Raw genomic sequence first — 26,442 nt, forward strand, 5'->3', positions numbered from 1 at the left:
AGAGAACTCACACCAGCACTGGCTGCTCCCAGGGAGCCCCTCCCCAATTGCTCTGCCAGTACCTGGTACTGACTGACTAAAGGAAGATGTCCCCACAGCAAATTTACCTTCCCACAGCTGCTCAGGATTGTACAGCACAGCCACTCTCTCATCAACAACTGATGTGATCCTTTTCCCTTGAGTGAAACGCAATTCACAAGGCCCTAGCTGAGGGAACAGGATGGATTCCCAGGCAAAGGCACTTGAATTTCTATAACCTTCCAGGAGCAAAGGTCACTGTTACTTTTCTGATACTCACTGCAAAAAGATCTCTGATGAGAGAAGCCAGACACCTCCCCAGGCATACCTGAAACTACTCCTCTACCAGCTGGACTGTATGCAAATGTAGTACTCACATGCAGTATTTTCTACTACATCCTATCTGCACTTTTCCAGGGAAGAGGCACGCCTCTTGCTGTCCAATGAGTCAGAAAACCCCAGCATGCTGCTCTAACACCCACATCCTCCTGCTGTGAAGGTGCTGAAAGTTTGATCCTGACCATGAACCGACACTGACAGCCATCCATTAAAGGCACACACCTGACCTCTGAGGCCACGAGCCCAAGAAGTACAAATCCACAGGGTGTAAGATCCACCACCCGACAGCTCAAGTCTATTTTATTCTCCCATCATTTCCCTCTCCTCTGCTTAGGTGAACTTGTGCCATCTACCCATCAGAGAGTAGTGAACTCTGGTCACCCTCAGTCTCCAGTGACAGCCTGGTATGTCTCTCTTGGAGACATCACCTCAGGGGCCCAGAAATGTGAGTAAACTGCCACTCAGCATGACATGTGCTTAGGACAACCTAAAACTTCAAATTCAATTCAGATTTTTAAATAAACCATGACTTTATATATTAGTGAGCACACTTTCTCAATATCCCTCATTTCTCTGTGGGTCTGATACCGTGACAACTTCAAATGCCCTCTGGTATAGTTTTAATATTTCAGAGTAATGCATCCAGATAAATCGACATAAAGACATCTCAGAAGCTGAGATGCTTGGAGACTTTGCTGTCTGGAATAGGTCTCCAGGTCAAGCTAGAAGAGTCAGTGTTAAGAGGCAAGCTGCAGGTGCCAGACTTTTGTGGGGAGTTCCCCTTTGGAGGCTTCTTGCCCAAGCTGCACCTGCAAGAAACTGAAGGCAAAAAGGCAATTCACAGCTTCAGTTCAATGCCCTACTGTGAAAGAGCTGTTTGTGATTTGCACTGCCTGAATTCTGTCTGCAAACATCTCCTTCCATTTCTGTCTCAAGGATGGCTTTTTGGTACCATTAGGACACAATTATTTTAAACTAGAATAGAATATAGGAGCACGTAGGTTCAAAGGCAGCTTTGGAAATCTTTAATCCAACCATCTGCTCAAAGCAGAGCTAGTTAAAAGGCAGATCATATTTGCCATCCAGCCAGTCTCTGGAAATCCCCAAGGATGGAAATTCCATGGCTTTTCTAAGTACCTGCTTTGTATATAAGAAGCCACACTCTGAAGTTTCCACCCCCCTAGATTTAGTCACAATCTCCCTTGCTGCCTCTATTCTCCCAACAACTCATCTTGAGGCAGTGAAAGAAAGCAATCAGATCCCCTCTTTGACTTCTCTACTCCAGGACAAACAAATCCAGCTCCCTCTGCATCTCATCAGTCCACTTCCATCCCTCTGTAGCTTTCCCTCTTCGTGGCAAATGTCATTTTTCCACTGCACTACCCAGAAAGTATTTGGCTTTTCTTTTCCTTTTAATTTTAAAAAAAATTTGTGGTTGCTATGTTACAACATGTACATGGCTAACCCACAAAGGCTCTGTTGGAGAGTTTGTTGGAACACCCTCCTACCACTTTCCCACTCATTTGATGCACTATCAACAGGAGCAGGCACTCAGATAAGACTGCACAGGTCTGCTTATAAAATGCTGTTTCCATCTCTCTCTTTAATGTGCAGAGAAAACCACTGTGACTAAAAAAAGGCAACACAGAATCCAGTTGCTTCAGTTCTGCTGTGCTAGTTTGAGTTAGTCACGTATAGGCTGATAGCAAACACTGAATGGGAGGAAAATCCTATGTTAGATGAGTATTAAAGGAAGAGATAATGATGGCCAAGGCCTGTATGAGTCTGCAAGAAATCAAAGGGGTTGGTGTGCACTATTGAGCTGTCAGTACAGGCTCTTAGACCTTGGCATGCTGTGCCAAAATCCTGTCACATTTGGAGTACCTCTGATTTTTTGTGTCTTAATGAAAGCCAAAAGTACTGTGTTGTTTGGGAGGAACTAGCTGGTGTGGAATCCAGGATTATTTTGGACAGAGTGGTGGAAGGAGATGAGGAAACTATGGATGTTTTCAAGAACTGTACAGTCTGGCCCCTCCCTCACAGCTCTAGGAAAGGTATTCCTCAGCCAGATACAAACACATTCATGGAAAAGTTAAAATATCTAAATGCCCATCTAGAGTGCCATGCATCACACTGGTAACAAAGGCAGGCTCCCACCTGATAGTCTGGCTTGGTGAAGTAGTCTAGGCTTGCAATGTGATCCAGGAAGAGGTGGAACTCTGAAGGCATGTGTTTTAGCAGCATTCGGTGTTCGTACTTCTCTTTTATCATGCCAACCTGCTCCTGGAAAACAAAACAAAACAAGATTTCAGAGCCAGCAAGCTCTTGCATTGCTTCACATTTATAAAGACTTCTCATTCCTGGAACAGAGTCATCCCAGACCCAGCACAGCATCCACACACTTCTGTTTGCTGCCCAAGGCACAGGGAGGGTGAGCACTGCAGGCAGAGGGCAAAGGAGAATCTTCTGGACTGGGTCAAAGGAGAAGCTTGTGCAGACCCTTGCTGCACAGGTGACCTACTTCTTTCCAGGGATTTTATTCCTTAGCACAAAGGATGTCCAAAACAACACAAACACTTAGCTTTATTCTGTTTAACTTTCTAGTTTCAAATCATATTTGGCCTGTTTGGCACAGCAAGGTGTTACCCTCCTGTCTTTCTAAAGGCTTCAGTCTTTCCACATGTACTGTTTATTTTGCAAGAAAAAAGCAAAAAAGACACTTGATCAAATACAATTAACAATGTGCATTAAAAAATGTCCAGTTACTCCAAATCAGAGAAGGCCACCCTGTGTACCAGAGCACACAAACCCAGGTTAGCATCTCGCAGCAGGATCTGATAAAAAGGAGACTCTGGCTGGACTCCAGAAAAAAAGCTGCACTGAGCTGCAAGAGGAATAATAAAGAGACACAATAATTAAAACGTAGCACCCTCTCTCAAGCACAGACACCATTTTTCCTACCTTATCTTTGATCTTTCTCCAGGGAAGCTGACCAACAGCAAACTCCACCAACATGTAAAAGAGGGACCACAGATCATCGTGCCTGCCCATCTCCTGCAGAAGAGAGACAGAGTCTGAGGAGAAAAGCTCCACACTGCCCAGGGGCCCAGGTGCACTCTCCAGGTGAGCTACCTCATTTTAGAGGCAGGAGGAGAAGCCACACTACCCAGTCAGTGATTAAAGAAGCAAAATTAAAGGCTAGAGAGACATATTTACTGATGGGAAACACAATAACCTAGATCAAGGAAAACCCAAAATTGTATATAGAACATTTCTTCTTATTATTTTTAAGCCTAAATATCATTCCAATTTGCTCAAGGGTTTTTGCAAAAGGCTCACCACCATGCACCACAACAATTTACAGATTTGTAACATTTCCACATACAACTCTCCTCCCAGGTTAGTGAATGGGAAACAGAAACATGGGGATAAAGGTTGAAATTGTCAAAGCACACAAATTCATTTTTGCTGCTCAACTTCCAATGTCTAGGATATGATTTCTCAAAATAGCCTGCATTATACAGCAATTTTCATGTCTAAATATACATTCAGCTGATGCCAGCTACAGCTGGGCCTACTCAACTCTTGCAAAAATTATACCTCAGGTTTCTCTGCATCTCTCAAGAAACAAAGGCTTTATGATGGCATTCAGCTGCCCTCCCCACATCACACTTTCCACCTTTTGTAGACAACTTCTTCCTTCCCTAGAAAACCCTGACATGTCTTCATATGTCACAAGTAGTCCTAAAGTCTCATTCCAAGGAAGGCCAGAAACCTGGAGGTAATGCAGGAGGGCTGACAGTTTCCATCTGGCAGCCACTTGGCAGCAGAAATGCAGAACTCAGAACCACAGAAGATGCTGAGTTAGAAGTGACCCATCAGGATCATTGAGTCCCACCCCTGGCCCTGTGCAGGATATCTCAAGAATCACACCCTGTGCCTGAGAGTGTTGCCAAATCTACTGTTCCCTGTCTGCAAAGGAACCCTACTGAAATGGGAGAGAGGAGTGTTTTGAGAAGAATGTTAGATGAGCCTTCCTTTATAACAAAGCAGGCCAGACGTAATGTAGATAATGGTTCTTTTCAGGAAAATAAACCCTAGCTTTCACCAGGTGGCTCTTCTCCTGATGGCACGATGTTAATATCAAAAATTACATCTCAAGAATAGATTTGGGGACCTAGCAATTCCTGGCCAAGTTCTGCCAGAAAACTAGCAGCAAGCAGCCTGGCCCTTAACCAGACTTCTCCTCAAGTGTAGTTTGCTTTTGCCCTTTAAATGCGTCTGGTAATGCAGCCATTACAATTTTTTCAGTCTGCCAACTAGAGAAGAACTGAAGTGTAATTTTGATTTTACAATCAACAGCCTTCAGTACCTAATGTAAATCTTCTGATAGATACTAACTTACGTAGATGAACCAGAAGTCACACCTCTTGCTCCTCTGCTCCTGAAAACAGTCTCTGAGGGGGAATTCTCTTCTTGTAACTCCAAATACTCACCCTGTTTTTGTGTGCATTCACAGAGGCGTAGCGGACGGTTCCTCGGAAGCCAGCAACGTTGCGAGGCTGGAGGGAGACAGGAGAAATCCCTCAGAAGCAGAGCAGGTGAGCGAGCCCCTGTGCAGGCAGCTCCTGAGAGCTTGTCCAGACTGCTGCTCTGCACCCCAGGAACAGCAGGCTCTCACTGCTGCCCCGGGCTCTGGCTACGCAGAGCGCGGTGCTGCGCTTCTGGGAAAGGAGGCTTCGCACACAAGGCAAGGTGGTTACAGTGCTAGAGCAGGCACAGTCCAGCATAGAGACAAGAACATTAACCACGAGGAGAGCTTTCCTTTCAAACTCCAGGGCAAGGGAAAAGCTAGGAAACAAGTGCAAAACTGAGTCATGAGTAACACGAGCTAAGCAAAGTCTGAAGGTGGCCTGCTCAGGGTGGAAACATCACCTACTCTGTCACCTACTCTGACAGATGACTGCAAACATTTGCTGACACTGCTGGCCAGCTTCTTCTGAAGACTTCAACAAGTTATGAACCTCTCCCTTTCAGAGTTCCTGCGTTTTTCCTGGTTCTTCCCAGTATATCCTATCTTTATTTCCTCTTTCCCTGATTCTCTTCTTCATCTCCGTGGGAATTTAAGGCTTGATATAGTGGGTGTGGAAAGGCAGTCCTCCTGTGACTTGTTTGTCCCATCTGGAGGAGTTCTCTGCTTTGGCACATGAGCAACTCCTCCAGCTCTTTCTACTGCTGCCTCCACAAGAACATCAGACCATGTGAGTTTGCCTAATGCAGACATCACTCTGAAAAAACTTGCACTTAAATAATGACATCCACCAAATTCTCTTAGTTGAACTAGAAGCACCAGAGTTAACAAGACTTAACAGCAGTGCTTTCAAAATTCTTGTGGTAAACCAGGTTCAGGCCCAGACTTCTTCCATCATAAGGCTAAGCTTGAGCAAAGAACTAAACAGATTTAAAATGAAGATCTACTCCAGCAGAAAATCAAGCATATTAATAACAAGTTAATTGAGCAACTTGTCCCATTGAGGTCAGTGGATTCAGGTTTGTTCTTTCAGCTGTGCCTGCACCTTCAGAACTAGGCCTAAACCTCTGTACTTTTATTCTAGGGCACCCTTCTGTCACTTTAAACATGTACAATTCAGTTGCTTCCTTTTGGGTACTAGGATGTTGCTCTGAACTTCAATATTCCTAGAAAGCATAAAACTTCCATTTTTTTTTTTTGACAAGTTCACCAACACCTTTTAACATACCCACACCTGTATGGTGTACAATGCAACTCAAGTTATGTCTCTAAGCAAAAATAAGCTGCAAGTCTATCTTACAACTCTTTTATGCTAATCAAATACTCCCCAAAGAGAACCCATATGCATATCCTATGCACTTAATCCAGCATTTAATCTTCAAGTACACCAGCTTGAGATATAAAATAATTGTTTTGCAGCAGGTAACAGAGATATTACATTTGTGATCATGTATCTCACTGCTCTCAGAACTGGGCAATTCAGGATTCCCACTGACAAACAACTGCAAAACACTTTTCAGAATTCCAGAGAATTCACTGATACGAGTTCCTGAAAAGCAGAATACTGGCCACTGGAATATAGCCATCACCATACATTTGCTCTACACATTCAAAAGAAAGAGGACATTTCTTTTTCCATTATGAATGGAGAATGGTGTGTTTAGACACTCTTCAGGAGCCATAAGGGTGTATTGTGAAAATTTCAGCATGTAACCTGTAATGTTTTCAGAACAAAAAGCACTCAATTTTTGCAGCCCATGCAGGTACTGATCCAAGTACCACATGTGCTGGCTTCAGTACGCCAGCAATGTTTCTATTAATTGGTTTAGACCAATGCTCATTATTTCTGGCAGACAGGCTATCTGTGCAGTGTTGAATCAGATCTGTTCTGAGACCAGTGCCAGGCAGTTTGCAAGCACTGGCTGCAAACCTCTCGTCTCTCAGGAGCAAAGCCAAGCCCGGCTTTTGGTGCAGGCCCTTAACCTGCGTCTTTCCCACAGCGAACACGAGCAGCCCCACACCTGAACCCAGAGCGTCCTCCCTCCACTCCCTCAGCGTGGTACCCCAGGGAAGGGACTGAGCAGGGCTCTACACCTCTGACAGGACCTTTAGAGTGCTTTGAACACAACTGGCAGATCCCAGCTGCCTGACAGTGTCCTGTGCTCACAAAGGCTGCACCTATGGCTCTGACAGGACCTTTAGAGTGCTTTGAACACAACTGGCAGATCCCAGCTGCCTGACAGTGTCCTGTGCTCACAAAGGCTGCACCTATGGCTCTGACAGGACCTTTAGAGTGCTTTGAACACAACTGGCAGATCCCAGCTGCCTGACAGTGTCTTGTGCTCACAAAGGCTGCACCTCTTTTCACCGTATCTGCCTGCCCTGCCAGTCACAAGGAACACTGCAATCAGTATTTCCCAGGCTGTGGAGATACTGACCTTGCTTTCCATCCACACAAACTGCTCCTCCCTGAGCATTTGCTGTAGCACATGCTGCATATGCAGCTATTACTGACTTTTCTTCTGAATTCATGAACATGAGTTTTCCACATGATTTCTTCACACACTTCGTTTCTTACAGGTAATGAACTTCATCCCACCACTGCACCGGCCAGCACTGGTAAAGAGCCTGGATAAAGCATTTTTGTTGTCCAGACCAGTCCACAGCTGACGTGGAATTTAAATTGCAACAGAGTTAGCAGCTTCAGACTGTGGAGTAATATATAATCCAACTGATGTGAATCCCCAAAATTATGATTATAAAATAAGCTAGCGAGTTGAAACAATTTTAAACCATACTTTTTTTTTACACATCAGTATTACTATTAAAAATGCTATGAAGTGTATCTATTCTTTAACTGATACTGTGTGTACCACAATGCTAAAGTACTTTAGTACACAGTGCTGCATTGTGTCAGCAGCTTGGTTTAAAATGAGTTTCAGCTTGGGAGAATGTGCTAGATCACTAGCACAGAGCAAAACCTGTACTCTGTGTTCCTTTCACTGCACTGGTAATGTGGCTACCTCACAGACAGACACAGAACTAGGTGTGTAGAGCACAGAACAAAACCCTGCACCAAGGGGATGCATTTTGCAAACTGTGCTCTTATGCACTCATCACTCTCCAGGTCAGACACTCGGGATCATTTGCATTTCGAGTGCCAACAGTGTCTCCCTCATGAGTCACATGAAGTCTGTCATTCCTGCACACTCCTCTTTTATCTGAGGAGTGCTCCTATATCCTCATTAATGTGAATCCCTGCTCCTCACACCATGTTCATCCACAGAGATGAAAATGATCCCTTTTGCCTCACTGGCAAAAGGAAACCGGGTATTTTGAATATCCCAGTTTTCCAGCTGCCTTCCTAAAAACTTGTATTGGAATGCCAGTGCTTTCTTCCTGCTGATTCTTGTAACTGTGGTACTCTCATGACTCTTGGTTCCTCCCCAGCTTTCTGGCAGCCTGTGCAGACACCTCATGAGATGCATCCCCTTTGCCCCTGGCAGGCCTGCTGTCATCTAGGATATGAACCCATCTCCCCTGGAATCAGGAAAAGGACTCTCAGCAGTAAGAACGTGGAAAAAAGAGTTAGCACAGTTTGAAAAGAAGGTGGTAACGAGAGAGGAGATGGCACAGATCATAGGAAGCATTGGGAGATATATCTTGGATAGAAACAACTTGTTGGAAAGGTTGTGGTAAGAAGGAAAACTTAAAGCTCTAACTGAAATGAAAGGAAGTATCCCTGTGACCTCCAGGAACCTTCTGCTTCTTCAGACAGGTTCCTGAGAGAGATGTAGGGATATGCCTCTCCACCTCTTCTGGTGGGGACAAGACACACACCTCTTATATGCACTTTGACCTTTTAATTTAAACAGAAGCATTTTGTAGAATCATTAATGACTGCATCATATTTTATGCCCACAGGGAGTCAGAAAGGAATAGAGGACGCTGGAGACAGAAAAGTAAGATGAGAAAACTCCCCTCCCCTTCCCTCTGAAACCACAGAATTGACAAAATCAGTCTGGCACCACCCCAATATCTGCCAGCCCGTCAGGCAGAATCCCAAGTGCTCTAGGCCTTTGCACCACATTTAGGCAGCTGTCACAATCCTGCTGAAAAACAAACAGATCATGAGGAAAAAAAGAAAACCAGGTGTAATTTGGACTTCCATATATAACAAAAGCACAAACCAAAATGAAAACCCAGAAGCATGGTGATGGCTCACTCACAACTCATAGCAGAGATGGTTACGAGCAGCGGATGGGAAGCCAACGCATCAAACACAGCCTCAAAAGAAGAGCCCAAAAGAACTGTAAAACAGAGAGAAACCCAAAGAAAAACATGATAAAAAAAACAACAAAATGAGAAAAAAATTAAACAGAAATGAATTCAAAAACATTCAATATTGTATCCCAACAGAAACCTGTGTCCTGTTCAGCTGTTGCCATCTCCCATCACCCTTCCCAGGGCTGCTGGCCCATCCTGTGCTGAGTTCCATTTCCACACGAAGCCTTGCGTGAGCCTGGGTGATTTGTGAGTGCTCTGGAAGTGGGGAGGGGCCCTCTGGGGAAACCTTCCCTGCCTGCAGATCACACCCAGTGACTGGAAAAGCAGAGCTGAGAGCAGCCATGCAGGCAGCCTTACACAGGTCACCTGCACGCCCCTGATGTGGTTTTCCTGCCTGCAATTCTCCGATGTGTACACCTCTCCTCCTCCCCTAACCAAACTCATCTCACAGCCCACAAGGGCATTTGCTCTCTCATCTCTCGCCCCTTTCATCCAGAGCAAGTTCTGACATTAGCACATAAGTTTTAAAAATCAGCAGCAACGTCCCCTTTCCTATTTGAGTTGTTATGGGTTCTCACCCAAGATATTTGGGGTTTTTCCTGCACCGCTCCCCTGCTTTCTCACAATCATCTCCACACCAACAGGGGCTGCCAGCCTCAGAGGTTTCACGGCTGCCAGCTTCAGGCAAGTTCCCTTCCCTGGTGGCTCCTGCCGTGTCCCACTGTCTGTGGGGGGATGCAGAGTGGTGCCTGCGAGAGGGCAGGAGGAAACTCAGGGCTGCTTTTAGCTCACACCAGCAGTCATTGCCTCTGTGACTGGCACGGCAGAGAAACCCTGAGGGACATCCCCACCACAGGCAAGAATGGATATTATAATGTGTTATAGCACCTTAAAACTCAATTCAGTGACCTGAGGAAAGACCTTCACTGAGAGATACTTATTCCAGTAGAAATCAAGTAAAAAGCAATCCACACAATGCAGTTTCTCATTTGAGTCTCACTATTCCACTTTCCCAAAAATGTGCAAATCCTAGGAATTCCATAAATTTCACATGAAATTTAGTTTTGAGAAAGCTATTTAAGTCTCCTGCTATCCTTTCCAAAGACCCAAAACGGTCGAGTTAAAATGCCATCGTTGTTGCTACTCTGCTTTAGGAGAGTTCAAAACTTCCAATGAATTTAATGTCATTAAAGACCAAGATATTTTGTCTTTTTAAACAGCTTGCATCACATGATTCCTGCACCTGCACTCGTGCTAAAGATGAGAATGTCTTTCTTACAGTAAAAACAAAGAATGAGTAATTTTTTAGTCCAAAGTTTATTTCAATTGTAATCCTAAGAACACACAGGTTGGAAAGGATACCCTTTGCACAGGATACATGAATGATTATTACCAAGAGGGAGGAGTGTGCATGACCTGGCAGCAGATGCACTTACCTGACTGAGGGGAGATCTGACCTGCAATCCAACTCAAATGCAACATTCACTCACCTAGGGAGCAAAGCCTCTGTTCCCTCATCACCAGCCACACTAGGAGTTTGATATTTTTCTCTCCATTTCCAGTGGGAAGAACAATCAGAGCTTCAAGTGGAATAGCATCAGCCAGAAGCACTGACACATTCAGATGTAATGTATACCCCCCTGCAGTTTGGTAGTAAAGGCACTCAGAGATGGAAAATGGGACCTCAGTCCCCTGCAGGTATACATAACATTTGAGCCTGAGTTGTCCTTCCTTTTCCCTTTTCCCTCATCCCTTTAGCAGCTGCTGTGTAAAATAAAACCAAGAACAACCTGATGTCCATGATCTGAGGTCACTGTCTCTGACCCCGGGCTTTACAGGGAGGAGAGCAGAGAAACAGCCACACATAGCAAGACACCAGATTCCCTGCTTGCCAAGAGAGCCTCAAATCCAGCACCTCATCTGCTTCCCATACATTCCATTTCAACAGCATTGGGTTTCTGTAACCGTCATGTTTTATATCAGAACATCATCTCCTTTCTCAAGTGCAAATTTGCTACTCCAGCAATGAAAGTAACAATGAGAACAATTTTCGTGACTATTTCTTTTAGAACTAACCCGTTCTCAGTGAAACTGCATTTCTATTATACATTAAATGTGCAATGTTTTTTAGACCTAAGTCCACTCTCTCTCCTTTTCCTCATCTCTGAACAAATGTGACTGCACTGTGTTTTCAGCCTTTCCTGTGATTACCTTTTTACAATACAAAGTTTGAGACAAAAATTACGTTCCTTCCCAAGCTAATACAGTAATGCAGCTCCACAGATCTGTTACTCTACTCCAAAATGTTCATTCCTTATGTAATACTACAGATTTAGATGTATTTCAAGTACAAAGGAAGTAAAAAGCTACTGGGCTTCTATGTCTGAATAGCTGGGGTATGAGGATATAGATGTTCCTGTCCTCTGTGTTATTTTATTGCTCATTTTCCAGTGGGGGAGAAAACGACTTAGTAGGAAAACATCATCTCCTCTTCTATTACACCTTGCTCACTGCAGCGAAGTTTATTTTTAACACCACGCACAGACATTTGGAAAACAAATACCTTTTTCTCAATTAGCTGCCATTTCCTCAGCCCTCCTCACGCTCTCCTGCGCAGGCTGTGCCCTGTGCTGCCTCCACCGCCCTCATGCATGTGCAGCCTCTGCACAAGGCTCTGCAAACTGCTGCAGTGCAGTCTGAGCCACGAGGAGATGCAGATCTAATCAATGGGCTGCAGCTGACTAAGCTAAAATAACAGGCTGGCTGAGCAGAACAGGCCACTGTCACATCCTGCACCAGAGAGGGGCTTCAGCAAAAACACAGCCCCTCGTTTCGAATAAATAATGAACACCAAGCTGCTAAACCCTTGCAATTCATGTTTGTGGAGCCACAGGGAAGACATTTCTGAAGTCAGGGTACCACAGACACAGGAAAGGCACAGTGATTTCTGTACTGCACGTGACAAAACAGGCAGAGCCAAGCAGTGATCAAGGAGTTCTTGTCCCAAACCTGGTCTACATTAGCACAGAAGACCTTCGTGACTCACAGCACCTCCATTACATAAGCACATGTTGTTCATCATCTGCATAACAACGTTGATGTTCATTTCCCCCTTCAAGTTCACATTTTCTTCTCTGCCTTAGCTCTCCACATCAAACAGATTCTGCTAGTCCAGCTCTGTGCTATAAAAATTAATGCAAGATGAAAAATTTCATTTATGCACATTTTAAAGAAGAGAATTCTACATATTAAAAAACCCCAAATTTTCTCAGTTCGTTCCCCAGCTGCCTAGTTCTGCTGTCTTGACAGTGACTACTGATACTGCAGCATGGCAAAGGTGGGCTGTACAACCAGGATGTCACAGTGAATAAAACTGCTCGTCTCTCTCTGAACCACAGCAGAAGGCTGCACCTAGGGAAGTTACAGTTAAATCCCTAAAAGAGATCACTGCACCCTGCAGTGTAAAATTTGTTACCAAAGGTCTTGGGATTCTCCGCAAAATGGACTTTTTGGATGAGAGGGAGTAAGGGAAGGGGAGAAAGTCAGGAAGAAAAAAAATGGACTTGTTTCTCAAAAGAGTATCCCCTGCAACTGCAAGCACTAGTATTTTAGAGACTTGAATAAAATTCCTTTCACTCATCTTCTTGTGCATATTATAATCACAACCTTTTCAATCCCTCTTCACACGAGTTTGTCACTGCTGTCTCCTGAACACTGCTTCCATCTGCAACACCCTCTTTGCAACTGGACAGGTGCTATGTTATACATCAAAAGTTACCTCACCCAGATTTGTACAAAGCCATTAAAAAGGTGGCGTAGTTTTCATCATCCTGTTCCATATGGACCACAGCAATTCCATCACTGGCTCTATTCCTCTCAGGTCATGTGTCCCCAGTCCCAAAGGAGATGCTTCTGGATGTCCTACAGGTCAGGCACAGGACAGACGCATTCTGTTTCACCTGGCATGTGCAATACCAATTTTTAAAAGGCACAGTGTTGGTTCAGGCCCCACACGTCAGAAAGAAAATTTGATGCTCTCCCAAAGAACAAAATCAGCAGAAATGTAAGTAGCTGGGACAGCTACCTTTCTAATCAAGAAAAGGCTACACAGCTTTTCTAAGGGAGAGTAGCACATCAACAGTTTTCTCTGCAGCATTTGTGCATATGGGCAAGGGCAAGCTTGTAGTCCATACAGTACAGCTGAGTTTTCAAAAACATCCACCTCTTAGAAGGGCCACACTACAAGAAACTGCACTGCAGGATTTCTCTCTCATTTGAGTGGTGTCAAGTATAGCTGTCCTTTAAAGAGGCAACACACAAGGAGTTCTGAAATCAGCCGAATTAAGAGCATTATTTCCTTTATATTAAAGTTTAACTGCGAGGCTGGTTCTTAATGTTTAACAAAAAATTTGGCATGAAAAGCATGAAGATTTTGATTTCATTTTCTCCCTCTCTTTCTGGCATTTATAAGTAGCACAGAAAACTGATAACTAACAGAGCTGTAGCAGCTGAGACAGCACTTTAAAAAGCAAGGGTGTGAGGGAGCCCAGGAACTTTGCTCAGGACAGTGTGGGCCTCGCTGGGCGTGCAGTAATGGCGATGGCCACAGGGCCTGGTTCCCCACATGAACAAAGTCAAGAGAGCCTTCTCAGAGCCTCTGGAAGGGAAAATCAAGAAGCCTGCAATGCAAGGAAAAAGGGACAGCCAGCAGTAACGCTCCAGGGACTAACAGATGGATTTTCCCAAGAGAAGGGAAAGCTGGCAGCAGAAGGGAGTCCAGGAAAGGACTGGAGCACCTCAGTTCTGGGGAAAGGCTGAGGGAGCCGGCTCATCCTGGAGAGGAGACCCTAAAGGGAACCTCAGCAGTGCCTGTCACAGTCTGCAGAGGGGTCACAGCACGGAGCAGGCTCTGCTGGGGGGGGGGCGGGCAGCACCCAGAACCCTGAGGCACAGAAGTGTCACAGGAACACGGGGCAGAACTTCTCCCTGTGCAGTGCCCGAGCACCGGGACAGAGCGCCCGGAGAGCCTGCGGAGTGTCCCCGCTGGGGACAGCCAAGAACCGCCCGGATTGCAGGATGCAGGCACAGGATGCACTCCTGTGCCACGTGCCCTGGGGTGAGCGTGCTGGAGCAGCAGCACTGGATCAGATGCCCCAGCTGCAGCCCCTCCCAGCTTCACCCATCCTGGGAATCTGTGTGCGATTCTCTCCAGCATTACATGGCTCACACAAAGTCTGGCAGTCTCAGGTTCGAAAGCTGCCTCTCCTGCAGGAGTTCCTGCAAATATTCTCACTTGACAGCAGAATACCACAAGTCTTGAGCACCAAGAGATGATACCAAGCCTAATGAACCAGGAATACTTTGTGAATTTATCACTGACAGTACACCCTTCAGAAGTGAAAAATTTCAGGTCAAACATACCTTTCTGAATACAGATGACAGATCTTCACCAGAATTTGCCATCTTTTAAACAGGACAGAGCGTGGCTTAGAGAGGCACGGAGGAGCAGTAAGAAATCAGCACCTCCTCTAGCAGTTCAGGCAAGCTGCCTCGCTGTTTCTTGTTCAGGAACTTGCCCTTGCAAGTGTTTGAAAACAAAACACACTGAAAATAAGAATTATTTTTTGTCCACTAGCAGTCTGTCCTGTTCAGCATAACAGCCAGAGCCTCCCTTCTAGACAGGATGTTGGCTGTGATCCAAATGCCAGAAATGCTGCTGGTAGCAAAGTCAGAGCCCTCTGGCAGGCCCTGAGCAGCCCCAGCACAGCACAGACAGCACACGGCAAAGTGACCAAGGCAGCTGCTCTGCCTGTGCAAAGGAGTAACCAACAACGCCTCACTTCTGCAACCCACACAGAAACATCAAATCATGAGACTGCTGAGAACAGCTGAGCTTTCCTGACTGCCAGCAGAGGGAAGAAAGGTTGCTGCTGCTTCCTTACACACCGTCTGGCCTCTGCGATCTTCTGTCTTTACAGAGCAATGTAAGCTCCTACACACTGCTGCCCAGCAGACTTTGTAGCATGTGGCAACGGGCAAGCAGCAGAGGGGGAGACCATTCCTATGAAAGCAAATCTGTGCCACAACAGCTTTTCACCAAGGACTAACATTTGTGCTGATATTAGCATCCCACATGAGGGAGATCAGTTTTGTTCTCCTAGAAGCACAGGATAAATTCAGAATAAATCTCAATTTTGTCACGGCGAGTGGGCCATAACTTTAAAAATGCTGAGCTATCAAGCTGAACTGTCAAGTAGCCATCCTCTTTAGAGACACAGAAATCAAATCCATAACACTCATCAAAGGCTCAGGAGAGTAATAGCTTCCCATGTAAAAGCTGCTGGGATAGCCCTTGAAGGCCTGGGAAGCCAGAGTGGTAACAGCTGAGCATGGAGAAAAATAACGCTTGATGATGATTACACAGAGTAGAAATGATCCCACTTCAAAGTTTTAATCAATCTCCAGAAAGCAAGAGGCAAGAGCTAAGTTAAAACAACCCAAAACCCCAACAAATCCACAGCATCCTAAGGACCTGGCTCATGATCTGTATTACTAGAAAGTCGTGCAGAGTTTTTCCGAAAAGGTGATAAATAAGATTATGGCTCTGGATTTCAGAGGATATGGAAAGAGCTGATACTTTTATGGTATTATTCATCAAGTATGACAATGCTTCTGAAACTGTGGGAAACTGCAGAGAACCTATGTGAGCAGAAAACTTGCACTGAAAAATGGAATATGATTGAAGTCATGCCCCCTGCCCTTACCTCCCCTCCAGGCAGGCACACTGAATATCCCTGCTGGTAAATCTAGACAGGGGCAGCAGACATAACACCAAAGCACAAAGGGTGAGAACAGCATTACAGGTTGCAGCTCACAGTAAGCTCAGCCTCAGAGATCAGGTCAGCCTACCTTCCAGCACACTTTTTATGAAAAGCTTTAAGAACACTCCAATCTGTTTCCCCAGAGTGCAGAGAATTGAACTAGACCAGTCCCTTGGGGCTACAGAAGCTACACGGCCCACACTGGGCTCACCCTCTTTGTTAGTCCATATTGTACTCAGTAAGTACTGCAAGCCTTTGGAAAACATGATTATCCTAAAGGAAATAGAGAAAAAAAAAGAAAGGCCACACATCTTTTAAGCCAAAATCTATCATCCCTTCTTAGACCCCCAACTCAGCCGAGGTCACTTGCTGCGTCTCACTGCAGAAAATGCAGTGCAATATAACAACCACACACAAGAACAACAACAGAACCACAAACCCTTTCCATTCCCAGTCAGCTGCAGAAGTGGAAAAATACTCCTTGAGGTGTACTTACTGGTCGAACTTCCCCAGTAGTGTTGGTGTACTGGCGGGCCAGACCAAAGTCCAACATGTAGCACTTCCTGTATGTTGAAGGTAAGCGGCCCATGGCAAAGTTGGACTGGACAAAGAGGGAAAGAAAAAAGTCAAATCCATGTCAGCAGCCCGGGTAAGAGTGGTCACTCGTTAGCAAAACTTCATCATGGAGCTTCACATGCCTCTGGTGGAAACAAGTCAAAGAGATTAATTGTAAGATGCACCTTGAACCTCACAATCAGAGAACCACTGCCTTGATTAGAAATTCACTTTGCAGATAAGCGACTGTGGAGTCTCAAAATTGCTAGAATTCACATTAGCTTAGCTAAATTTCAGCTGCTCTGAGAAAGAACTACATTTGACACCACTAGCTCTGCAGTGAGAACTCCATGACTTGCATAACAGGCTGGAGTTCTTGCAGACAAACGCTGCTGTTCATGGTTTAGCTGCTAGCAGGAATTATTCTGCCCTAACTCCCAGGATCTCCATTTACTGCATTGCCCAGACCTATCTGAACATTCAGGCATATAGAAACCACCAGGCTTGGTTCTTGGTAAATAAACCAACAACAAGCAAACAGAGCAGATTCTTTTTTTAACCTCAATTTCTAACGTTCTTTACCGTAATGGGTGGCTGCTAAAGGATTCGTAGCCAATCACATCAGTGACTGGTTTTCAGCTGAATCTGGTCAGCCAAAAGCAGCTGATTTTAAAAGGAGCAAATGAGTTTGCTGGAAGGAAGCTGGTCCCAGGCATGGCATAGTTACAGTTTCCAGGTCAAGTAGTGAAGAGCTGTAGGAGGAAGACTGGCTTCTACACTGAGAGTTGGAATTACTGTGCTGTGCCTAGGCGGAGCACCAGCAACGTGACTGCGTTTCTGACACTGGAAATTGTGCTCCAGTTCTTTTGGCCATCACTTATACTGGATTAGGAGCATGATTTAGCAAAGTCAAATACATGAATTAGCATTTATTCAAATGATGTGTCACAGAACAAGACTCGCTTTCTGAACGACTTTTACAGTGCTAATTGGCTGGACTCCAAAGGACCATTCAGAACTCGACTGCCTCATCATGGGATCCTGACTGGTAGAAGAATGACTGACAGCTACCAACCCACCACGGAGCAGCCTCTGCCTATCAAAGCTGGTTTGCCATGCACTCAAAGGAAGGACAATACTATGTTATTATTCTGTACCTATAGAACACAGCCAATACATCAGACAGTACCAGTGTGCAAGGAAGCCTAAATGTATCTACTGAGGCCTGCCCATATTCAGACTGTTTGACTCAAGCGGAAGAGACAGACATAAACCCAAAAGGAAGATTTCCAAAACAACATACAGGCTTGATGTCACGATGCAGGAATCCCACAGAGTGAATGGCTTCTATAGATTCCAGGATCTGTTTGCCCAATCGCAGCGTTGTGCTCAGTGTGAAGGTCCCTCTAGGCTGACTCCTTCTGAGATCTGCAAGATTTCGGCCCTGAAACAGTCCATAAAACACTCAAACCATGACAGGAAAGCAGAGCCTTTCACAGCTGTGAGTTCTAACATGCAACCCCCAAAAAGCAGACACGATACTCCGAGAGGAGCTCACCTCATGTCTGCTTTATTTCTTGTATAAGATCTTCCAGTAGTCGATTTTAGCTTTTAAATGATGCACTTGCTGATAAGAAGATACCAGATTGTTACCTTGGGAAGTCACTATTTGTGCATTAGTCACTATTTGTGCATTAGGCACAGCACGGGCAGCAGTGCCTCGGACTGTGGAGACCAGCATCTCCCTACTGCTAAACCCAGGCCTACAGAAGCCGATTTAAGAACAACCTCTGACTGTTCTCTGAGCCTTCCAAAGATTAAAGCAGTACAAATTCGATAAGCAGGCCATGAGGCTGCAGTTTCATCAGAAACTTCCTAGCACACATTGTGTGGTGCAAGCTCAAGCCAGCATTGTTGCGGCAACACCACAATGGGGAAAGTTGTCTAGCAAGAGAACCATACCCAAAATCAGGAGGAGGATTTTTCCACTGACTTAATACTTATCAAAATAAACTGCTAATTTTCCTCCAGATAATTAAATTTCTGAGAAAAAACAAAAGGGCTACCAGCTATGTATGTAAATAAAGACAGTTTAGGAGAGAAAATGGAAAAAATAACAGAGTAAATGCAAGAAAAATCCCAGTGTTCTTTGATGTCTGTAATTTCAGTTTTGTCTTTAGCTTTGTCAAGAGAGGCTACTGAAATGATTGTATTCCATGGCAGAGTGCTCTCCTAGCCCACAGAACTAATGCATTTACCAACTCATTAAAAACATTAGGAACATGAGTCTGCTGTTTCAGAGAACATTTACGAAGAACAAAAGCCATGGGGACATGCTGTTCATTACTATGCTTTAAAATCTCTTGATTCTGCCTCTGTAAAGACATATGTACAAGATATCTAGCATCTATAGAAGACATGTGCTCATAATACAAGACTACATGAACTCAAGCAAAATTCCCAACAGCAAATATATAAAAGATCCCCAACAGCTGAGGAGAAAACAGATTGCTCTCTAAATGCCATCTCTTCATCCACTGATTTCCATTTCTCAAGTTATTTACAGCCATTGAGGTGCCAGCTGGCTCATGAAGCAGATGACAGGTCTCCCAAATTGTTCTGAGCCATGCTTCACTTCAGGCTCTGGACCCTTGAAGAATGACACCTGACACAGGCCAGCTCGGAGACACAGCCAAACCACAGCAGTCAGTCCACCCAGGTCTGCTCTACTTAACATCAACAACATCAAACTAAACCACCTCTCTAGTGCTTATCTCCTTGAACTTTGGTGACACTTTACTCCAGGCAGCACAGCTTTGTTACTGCTGTTCTGAAACATCCAAGTTACTGAACTGACAGCAGATCTCACTTTCCGCTATTTCCTTGAACACCAGCTCTCTTATCCCATGGTAACACGGAAAGCAAGGCTCATTTTTCCAGGGCTGCACACTGAAATGTGCTCTAAGTTTCCCCAGCTGCTACTGCTATTAGGAAAAGACATAAAATGAGCATTATTTCCCTAATAAACACCGTCAGGCTGATTATGGAACAGCACGGATGGAAGGAGTTGCAAAGCTTGAGAGTTGAAGCCTCAGTCCTGGTGACTGAAGAGAAAGGGAGAACTGCAGCACACAGCAGTCAGAGGGACACGTGATAAACCATGTCTCAGCAGGTCTTGAAGGAGGATTCTAGCCTGAAGAGTCATGGTACAAAACTAGCTAATGCCTTATGTAGCAATGTCTTCATCTGCAAATAATGAAATTATTTTTAGCTCTGCCTACTCTACAAGCTCAGTCAAGAACAAACTAGAAAGGGAGAGATCTATGCAGAGAAATTTCTTTCCAAGATAAAGTCCCTTTTATCAGGCTTGGTAAGGACAGGACTGGGAGGGTAGAAGCCTTGTTCTTCCACGAGCTCCAGGCTAGCCCTTCAGCAAATCATATTCATACTCATGCTGCAGCAGCAGCCACGGTTGTTTAGAGAGCTAAAGAATCTTTTCTATCCATAACAGCAGCTGGGATGCCAATGGTACATAAAAGGCAAACCCAAGCACCTGGAGCCAAGTGGTTTTACACAACCATCCTGCAAAGCAGAACTACAAAAGAACCAGAAGTTGATTTTAAAGAAGGACTGGGATCTGCTGGTACCTGTTTTACTTCACCTGCTGTCTAGCAGTGCAGCCTCCATGTGGTAGCTACCCGAGTACTCACCCTTATTGACTTGATGTCAGCAGTGTTCTAACAGGAGGGAACACTCCCACAGCAGAAGCTGAGTTACTGCTGAGCTTGGGAGAGACGGGAGCCAGAGATCAGGGCCTTCCACAGAGACACTGTGCTGCTGCTGGGACACCGCTGCTCTCCTCTGAGCTCTGACACAAGGAATCTGAACTGCTGGGACACCACTGCTCTCCTCTGAGCTCCGACACAAGGCATCTGAACTGCTGGGACACCACTGCTCTCCTCTGAGCTCTGACACAAGGAATCTGAACTGCTGGGACACCACTGCTCTCCTCTGAGCTCCGACACAAGGCATCTGAACTGCTGGGACACCACTGCTCTCCTCTGAGCTCCGACACAAGGCATCTGAACTGCTGGGACACCACTGCTCTCCTCTGAGCTCCGACACAAGGAATCTGAATGCTGCATCACAGCTCAGCAGGAGGCAATTCAGAGAGCTGCCACTGCTGTACAAGGCTGCTGGGACACCACTGCTCTCCTCTGAGCTCCGACACAAGGAATCTGAATGCTGCATCACAGCGCAGCAGGAGGCAATTCAGAGAGCTGCCACTGCTGTACAAGGCTGTGGGCTGCTCCTGTGAGCATTCCCAACTGAGTGCTTTGCCCAGAAAATTGCCAGAAAGAAATCTTAAACAGAAACGCAGAGCTATGAAATATTTTAGCGCATATTGACGACTGGAGCCATCCCAAGGGATATGAGAGCAACACCAGCCCTTTTCACTGTCTTCCATTCCGCCCTCTGTGTACAACTAAGTTTTACACCAGTGCTTAGCCTTATTCTCTCAGTGTAAATCCTTCCCACTGATGCCATCTCTACTGGACAGACAGGGGAGGCAAAGAACAGAACTCACCTGAAGCTGCATGACCACATAATTAAACTTTTCGTTTCTTCCACAGCCAATAAATCTGCAAACGTGATCCTTTCCTGAAAAGAAACAGAAATGAACAGAACAACCCTGGGATCATGATGTTTAGAGAAACAGTTTCTGATTCAGGGCTGGTACCCATAAAGTGGTATCAGGTAGGGAGTTTTGCATAACCAGCTGAGCTCAGCTCATTACACCAACTTCACTCAGTACAAGCTAACTTGTACATATCACTGTACTCACCTACCAGCACTGCTTACCCGGAAACAGCTAATCTAATACTACCTCGACATGAACAAACCCTGATTTTAACAGTCACAGACACCTGGAAAACAAAGATGTTTATGGAAATACTCCACTGCAACATTACAGCAAGTTCATAACAACAGAGGGAAAAACAATTGGGGCCAATCAGTGTCAAGTTTTGGCATGATGTTAGTACAAACTACACCTGTTTAGACAAAATCAAACGAACTCATCCACCCCACAACACTCAGCTGGTCCTCAGGCAGGGAACGGAGGCTGTGGTTTCAGACCCTGACTGTAATGGATTTGTGATGGTTTGCTCTCTGGATTCTTGGAAGGGAGAGGACAAGGCATTAACTCCACTAATAGCACACTGCTGATAGCAGAGTAAAGGCTGATGCACACCACAGTGGAGAGCTGTTGGTTCCTGGGGGGGTTTCTAAGCAGGGAAGAGGGTGAGCATCACTGCATAACTTTGCCCTATGTTTCTTGGTAGCACTTGAGCAATGGGGATTTGAATTGGTTTTTAAACCAAAGCTTGCTGTTTGATAATTCCCAGTTTTAAAGAAAAAAGGGAAGAACACGAACACATTGAGTGATGAGTAACTGCACTGCCTACAGCACCCTCAGGGCCCTGTTACTGCTGTCACTGTGCACCACAGGCCTGGGGACAGCAGGACATGACAGAACAGGGACGTGGAGGGCAGCAGGAGACCAAGGGGCAGCTTTCTCACTGGAGAACCAGAGCTGTGACCAGAGCAGTGCACACAGCTGTGAATTTGGAGCTCCATCCCAGGAGCCTCAGTAAGAGCACTGAGAGGCTGCCCCTTAGGGCCCAGCAGCATCCCACACCAGAACAACCAAACTCTCTCCTACCACAAAGAGATAACAGAGCTGCTGGCAACTGGAACTGGAGGAATAGAGACCCTGACTGCTCCTTAAACCTTTGGAAGAAGAGGTTTAAGACAAACAAACACCAGTCCTAGTATCCATCTATAACTGATTAGATGAAGAATTGTGTAGCTGCAGATCTTCGTGTCTCTGGCATGGATATTATCCAGTCACGGGAGTGAATGTGCAGGACTATGCTCAAACCATCGAGGAACAGTTCACCTTATTTCAGGACAATCGCCGTATTTCAGGAAAAGGTCTTCAGAGATTAGCAAAGTACTCTCTTGAGTATAACACAGAACATTCTGCATCAGAAGGGACCCACAAGGATCACTGAGTCCAACTCCTGGCCCTGCACAGGACCATCCTCAACAGTCTCACTGTCTTACCTGAGAGCACTGTCCAAATGCTCCCGGAGCTCTGTCGGGCTGGGTGCTGTGACCACTGCCCTGGGGAGCTGTTCCAGCACCCAACCACTCTCTGGGTGAAGAACCTTTCCCTAATCTCCAACCTAACCCTCCCCTGACACAGCTCCAGGCCATTCCCTCAGGTCCTGGCACAGATCACCAGAGAGAAGAGATCAGTGCCTGCCCCTCCTCTTCCCCCCACAGGGAAGCTGTGACTGCAGTGAGGTCTCCCCTCAGTATCCTCCAGGCTGAACACACCAAGCAGCCTCAGCTGCTCCTCACACGGCTTCCCCTCCTCAAGGCCTTTCACAGTTCTGGGGTCCTCCTTCTTTGCCTTCTTGAAAATCAGGACAACATTCACCAGCTTCCAGTCAGCTGGGACCTCTCTGGATTCCTAAGACCACTCAAAAATCATTGAGAGAGGTTTTGCAACGACATCAGCTGGCTCTTTGAGGATTCTTGGATGAATCCCATTAGGCCCCACAGATTTGTAGGGATCCAGCTGGAGCAGCAGACTGTACAATTTCAGGGGCAGCTGGGAATTGATCCTTCTCACACTCAAGGCCCTCCAAGCTCAGGGCACTCCCTTGGTCCATCAGCCATGCTGAAGACAGACAGAGGCAAAGAAAGCATTAAACACCTCTGTCCTGTGCCTGTCCCTGTTTGTGAGGTGACCATCCCCACCTTGTAATCAGCTGATGTTATTCTTATACCGCCTATTGCCATTAAGATATTGGAAAAAACAATGTGAAGGGACCCTCAAGGCCAGAGTTGTAGCTGCAAAGTGAACACATCCAGATAACCTCAGAAAGAATCAGTTCAGTTTCTTTAGGACCTCCTGACACTCCTGTGCTTCAGTGAACTGGGCACCCACACAGGCTGCACAGAGGATGGACAGGAGCGAGCCATGCTCATCCCAGCCGTGATTCACAGATCTGCACAGACACTCTGTGAGTCCCACTTTGCTTTCAGAGTGCCAGGGCTGGATACTGAGGCAAAAGCCAAAACACAGTGACTGTTTCTAGTGACAGTGCCAGCTATTGCATGGTAAAAAGGGTAAATTCCTTTTTTTCCCCCTTGCTTTTACTGTTTTCAATAACTGCAAAGCACAGACACCATGTGCTTTTTGTTGCTGCAAAACTACAGACAAGAGCATTAAAAACCAACCCTCTGACTGGGAGAACCTGCCCACCTAAATCACTAATTTCAGTGAAACAGGAGGGGTAGTGTCCAATGATATGACTCAAGATGTACCCAACCTTGCTAATTTCTTAATGCCTCTTCTGATTTTGGGTCTATTTCTAACTTTTTTTAAACCGCTTCCTCCATAACAGTATTGTTTTCTGAATCACAACATTTTACAGAAAGAAAAGGCATTTTAGTTTTTATTCTTTGTAAGAGTTGTTTGCTTGTTTAGGATGACAGCAAATTTCTGCGTACTATAATTTTTGAAAATGATGAATGGACTGACAGTTCTCGATGACCTGCATCCCCAAACTGACTTGATTTTATACTGAATGCTCCTTTCCAGTCTAAAACAGGCTCCAACCTGACCTGTTGGGCTTGGGAATTCAGGCTCTCCCTGGAACAGCTCTGCCTTGCACTGTTTTGCAACACAAGCAACACCAGGAAATAGAAGAAAGGAGGTGAGGGAGAAGTGCCCCTTTCTGCATGAAACAAGAACATAGCAGAGTGCAGAAAAGGCAGGCCACAGTTAGAAGTGGCAGTCACACAGGTGCAATAAGTGCCTGCAGCACCAAAGCCTCTGGGTCCTGGAGGCTTTCCCTCATTTGTCATCTAGAGGAGGCACCAGATTCCAACTGTTTGCTCTCCTGGAACAGTTCACGCCACGCTGAAGCAGCAGATGGAGGCAGGTGTGACTCTGGGATCCCTGCAGCTCCGTCCTGAGGCCGACCAGAATGATGAAGCACACAAAAACAACCATGTTAATACCCTCCTGTGCAGACAGGATGATAGAAGTGTCATTCCACCCATGACCTCCCCTTTAAGGCACCAGGAAACAGCCCTCTCTTGTCATATACGCCCTCCTCAAGCATGGAGATCACAGCACAGAGCAGCAAAGCATATTTTAACCCAGAAAAGAAAGAAGGGGGGAAATGTTTTGGGTTTTTTTTCCAAGGTATATTCAGTATGGAAGCCTCACAACCATTTTACTCCACCAACTACAAGATGCCACTTGCTCCTTTGCTAGACTGCTCTGCTCAACAGTGGCCCAGATATTGCAGAGGGTCACAAGGTTTGCCATAGAAAATATGCTCTGTGTCTGCCTTTTCTTGATAAGAAAACACAGCCAAGAACAGGGCAGTGGATTATAAAGTGTTTTGGCCATTCAACTAACACTGGGGAAATGTATCAGCCCAATGTTCATAAGCACTGACTTGAGAAAAGTTTCAGAGTGCTTTATTTTGTTCACAGGCATTGAGTTAAGGCAAAATTTTAATGTTCAGCCTTAGAAAAATATTCTTTCTACTGCAGTCTTTTAACTGTAAAGAACATAATAATTTCCCATACGATAGGGGTAAGAAATATTTCAGTCACTGATATGGTCTTCACCATTCTTGTTCTGAAGAACCTTAAAAATTACAGCCAATAATTACATTCTCATCTATAAGAACCCCTTCAGCCCTTGGAGAGATATTCATCACCTTGTAGAGATATGACTGAAGTCCCCATTTGAATACTTGAAAACTTTCATTACATGAAAAGCTTTCATTACACAGCCCCTGAAAGAACCTAAATTATGATCCTTTTTTCAGTCTATTTTTTCACATGGATCAATTTCAAACTGGTAGACACCAATATTCATTGCAATCTTCTATTCATTTAAGTTCTTAATTATTGCTATTGTATTTTCAATGCAGCAGTGAAACAAATCAAATAAATACTAAGAAGGAAATATGTGACATTAATGTTACAACTTGAAGTTGGTTTTTTGGTAACAGACTCCATATTTCCTGTCTTTTCACTCATGCTTCCACCAGAAAACCAGTAACCACTCCTCTCCAAAAAGAAGCTAAAAAATCTAATCTTTTAGTTTTATGCTAAAATACTGTGATTCATCTCCATAGAGCAGCTGTCTCATTCCTATCAGTTCACCCAAAACATTGAAGTAACTTCTGCTGCATGAATTACCATAAATCTCATGGCAATTGTTACTCTCATTACTGTTACTTCACCAATTCTTGCATTTTCTCCTGCACAAGACCAACGCTGACACAACACGGGGAGCTCAGCATTACCCACCAGGATGGCGGCAAGGAAAGGAAAATGTAACATTAACAAAAAGTTCCAGAGAACTGGGTTTGCTCAGCCTGTAGGAAGGCAATGGAAGGGAAACCATCTACTGCTCCGAGCCACCTAACCCCGGAGTGCCAAGGACACAGAACCTGACCTTCCTCTGAGCTTGTCCTGGTTTCAGCTGGGCTGGAGCTCAGTTCACTCCTAGGAGCTGCTACAGGGCTGTGTGTTGTATTTCAGATGAGAACAGCTTTGATAACACAGGAATATTCCGGCTGTTGCTAAACAGTCCCTACCCTAAGCCAAGGACTTGTCCGTGTCCGCCTGCTCTGCCGGTGAGGAGCTGCACAAGAAGCCAGGGGGGAGCTGTGAGAGACTGCAAAGGTTGATGTCTCCAGACATTTTGGGGTCAATGTGTGTGGGGCAAGGGCAGGTTGGGCCTTGCCCAAGCCACTAGAGCCCGTATCCCAGCCTGGCAGAGCTGCC

General features: G+C 45.3%; 1 protein-coding gene across 5 annotated transcripts in view; it reads right to left on the bottom strand.

Moving 5' to 3' along the window:
• The window catches only part of TTBK1 (tau tubulin kinase 1), a 97,695-nt gene that overhangs the window by 41,449 nt on the left and 29,804 nt on the right, over nt 1-26,442 (bottom strand). For 3 of the 5 annotated variants that reach the window (XM_063391746.1, XM_063391745.1, XM_063391744.1), the window contains exons 4-9: nt 21,140-21,213; nt 17,855-17,995; nt 16,493-16,597; nt 4,854-4,919; nt 3,319-3,411; nt 2,515-2,640 (exon numbers count right to left, since the gene is read on the bottom strand). In XM_063391746.1, the coding sequence (XP_063247816.1) occupies nt 2,515-2,640; nt 3,319-3,411; nt 4,854-4,919; nt 16,493-16,597; nt 17,855-17,995; nt 21,140-21,213 (605 nt within the window). Of the gene's footprint in view, nt 1-2,514; nt 2,641-3,318; nt 3,412-4,853; nt 4,920-9,078; nt 10,274-16,492; nt 16,598-17,854; nt 17,996-21,139; nt 21,214-26,442 lie in introns of those variants that run through there. The other 2 variants (XM_063391748.1, XM_063391749.1) reach the window with 2 other exon arrangements.

Source organism: Prinia subflava, chromosome 2 (assembly GCF_021018805.1).
Source record: "Prinia subflava isolate CZ2003 ecotype Zambia chromosome 2, Cam_Psub_1.2, whole genome shotgun sequence".
Classification (NCBI taxonomy): Eukaryota; Metazoa; Chordata; class Aves; order Passeriformes; family Cisticolidae; genus Prinia; species Prinia subflava.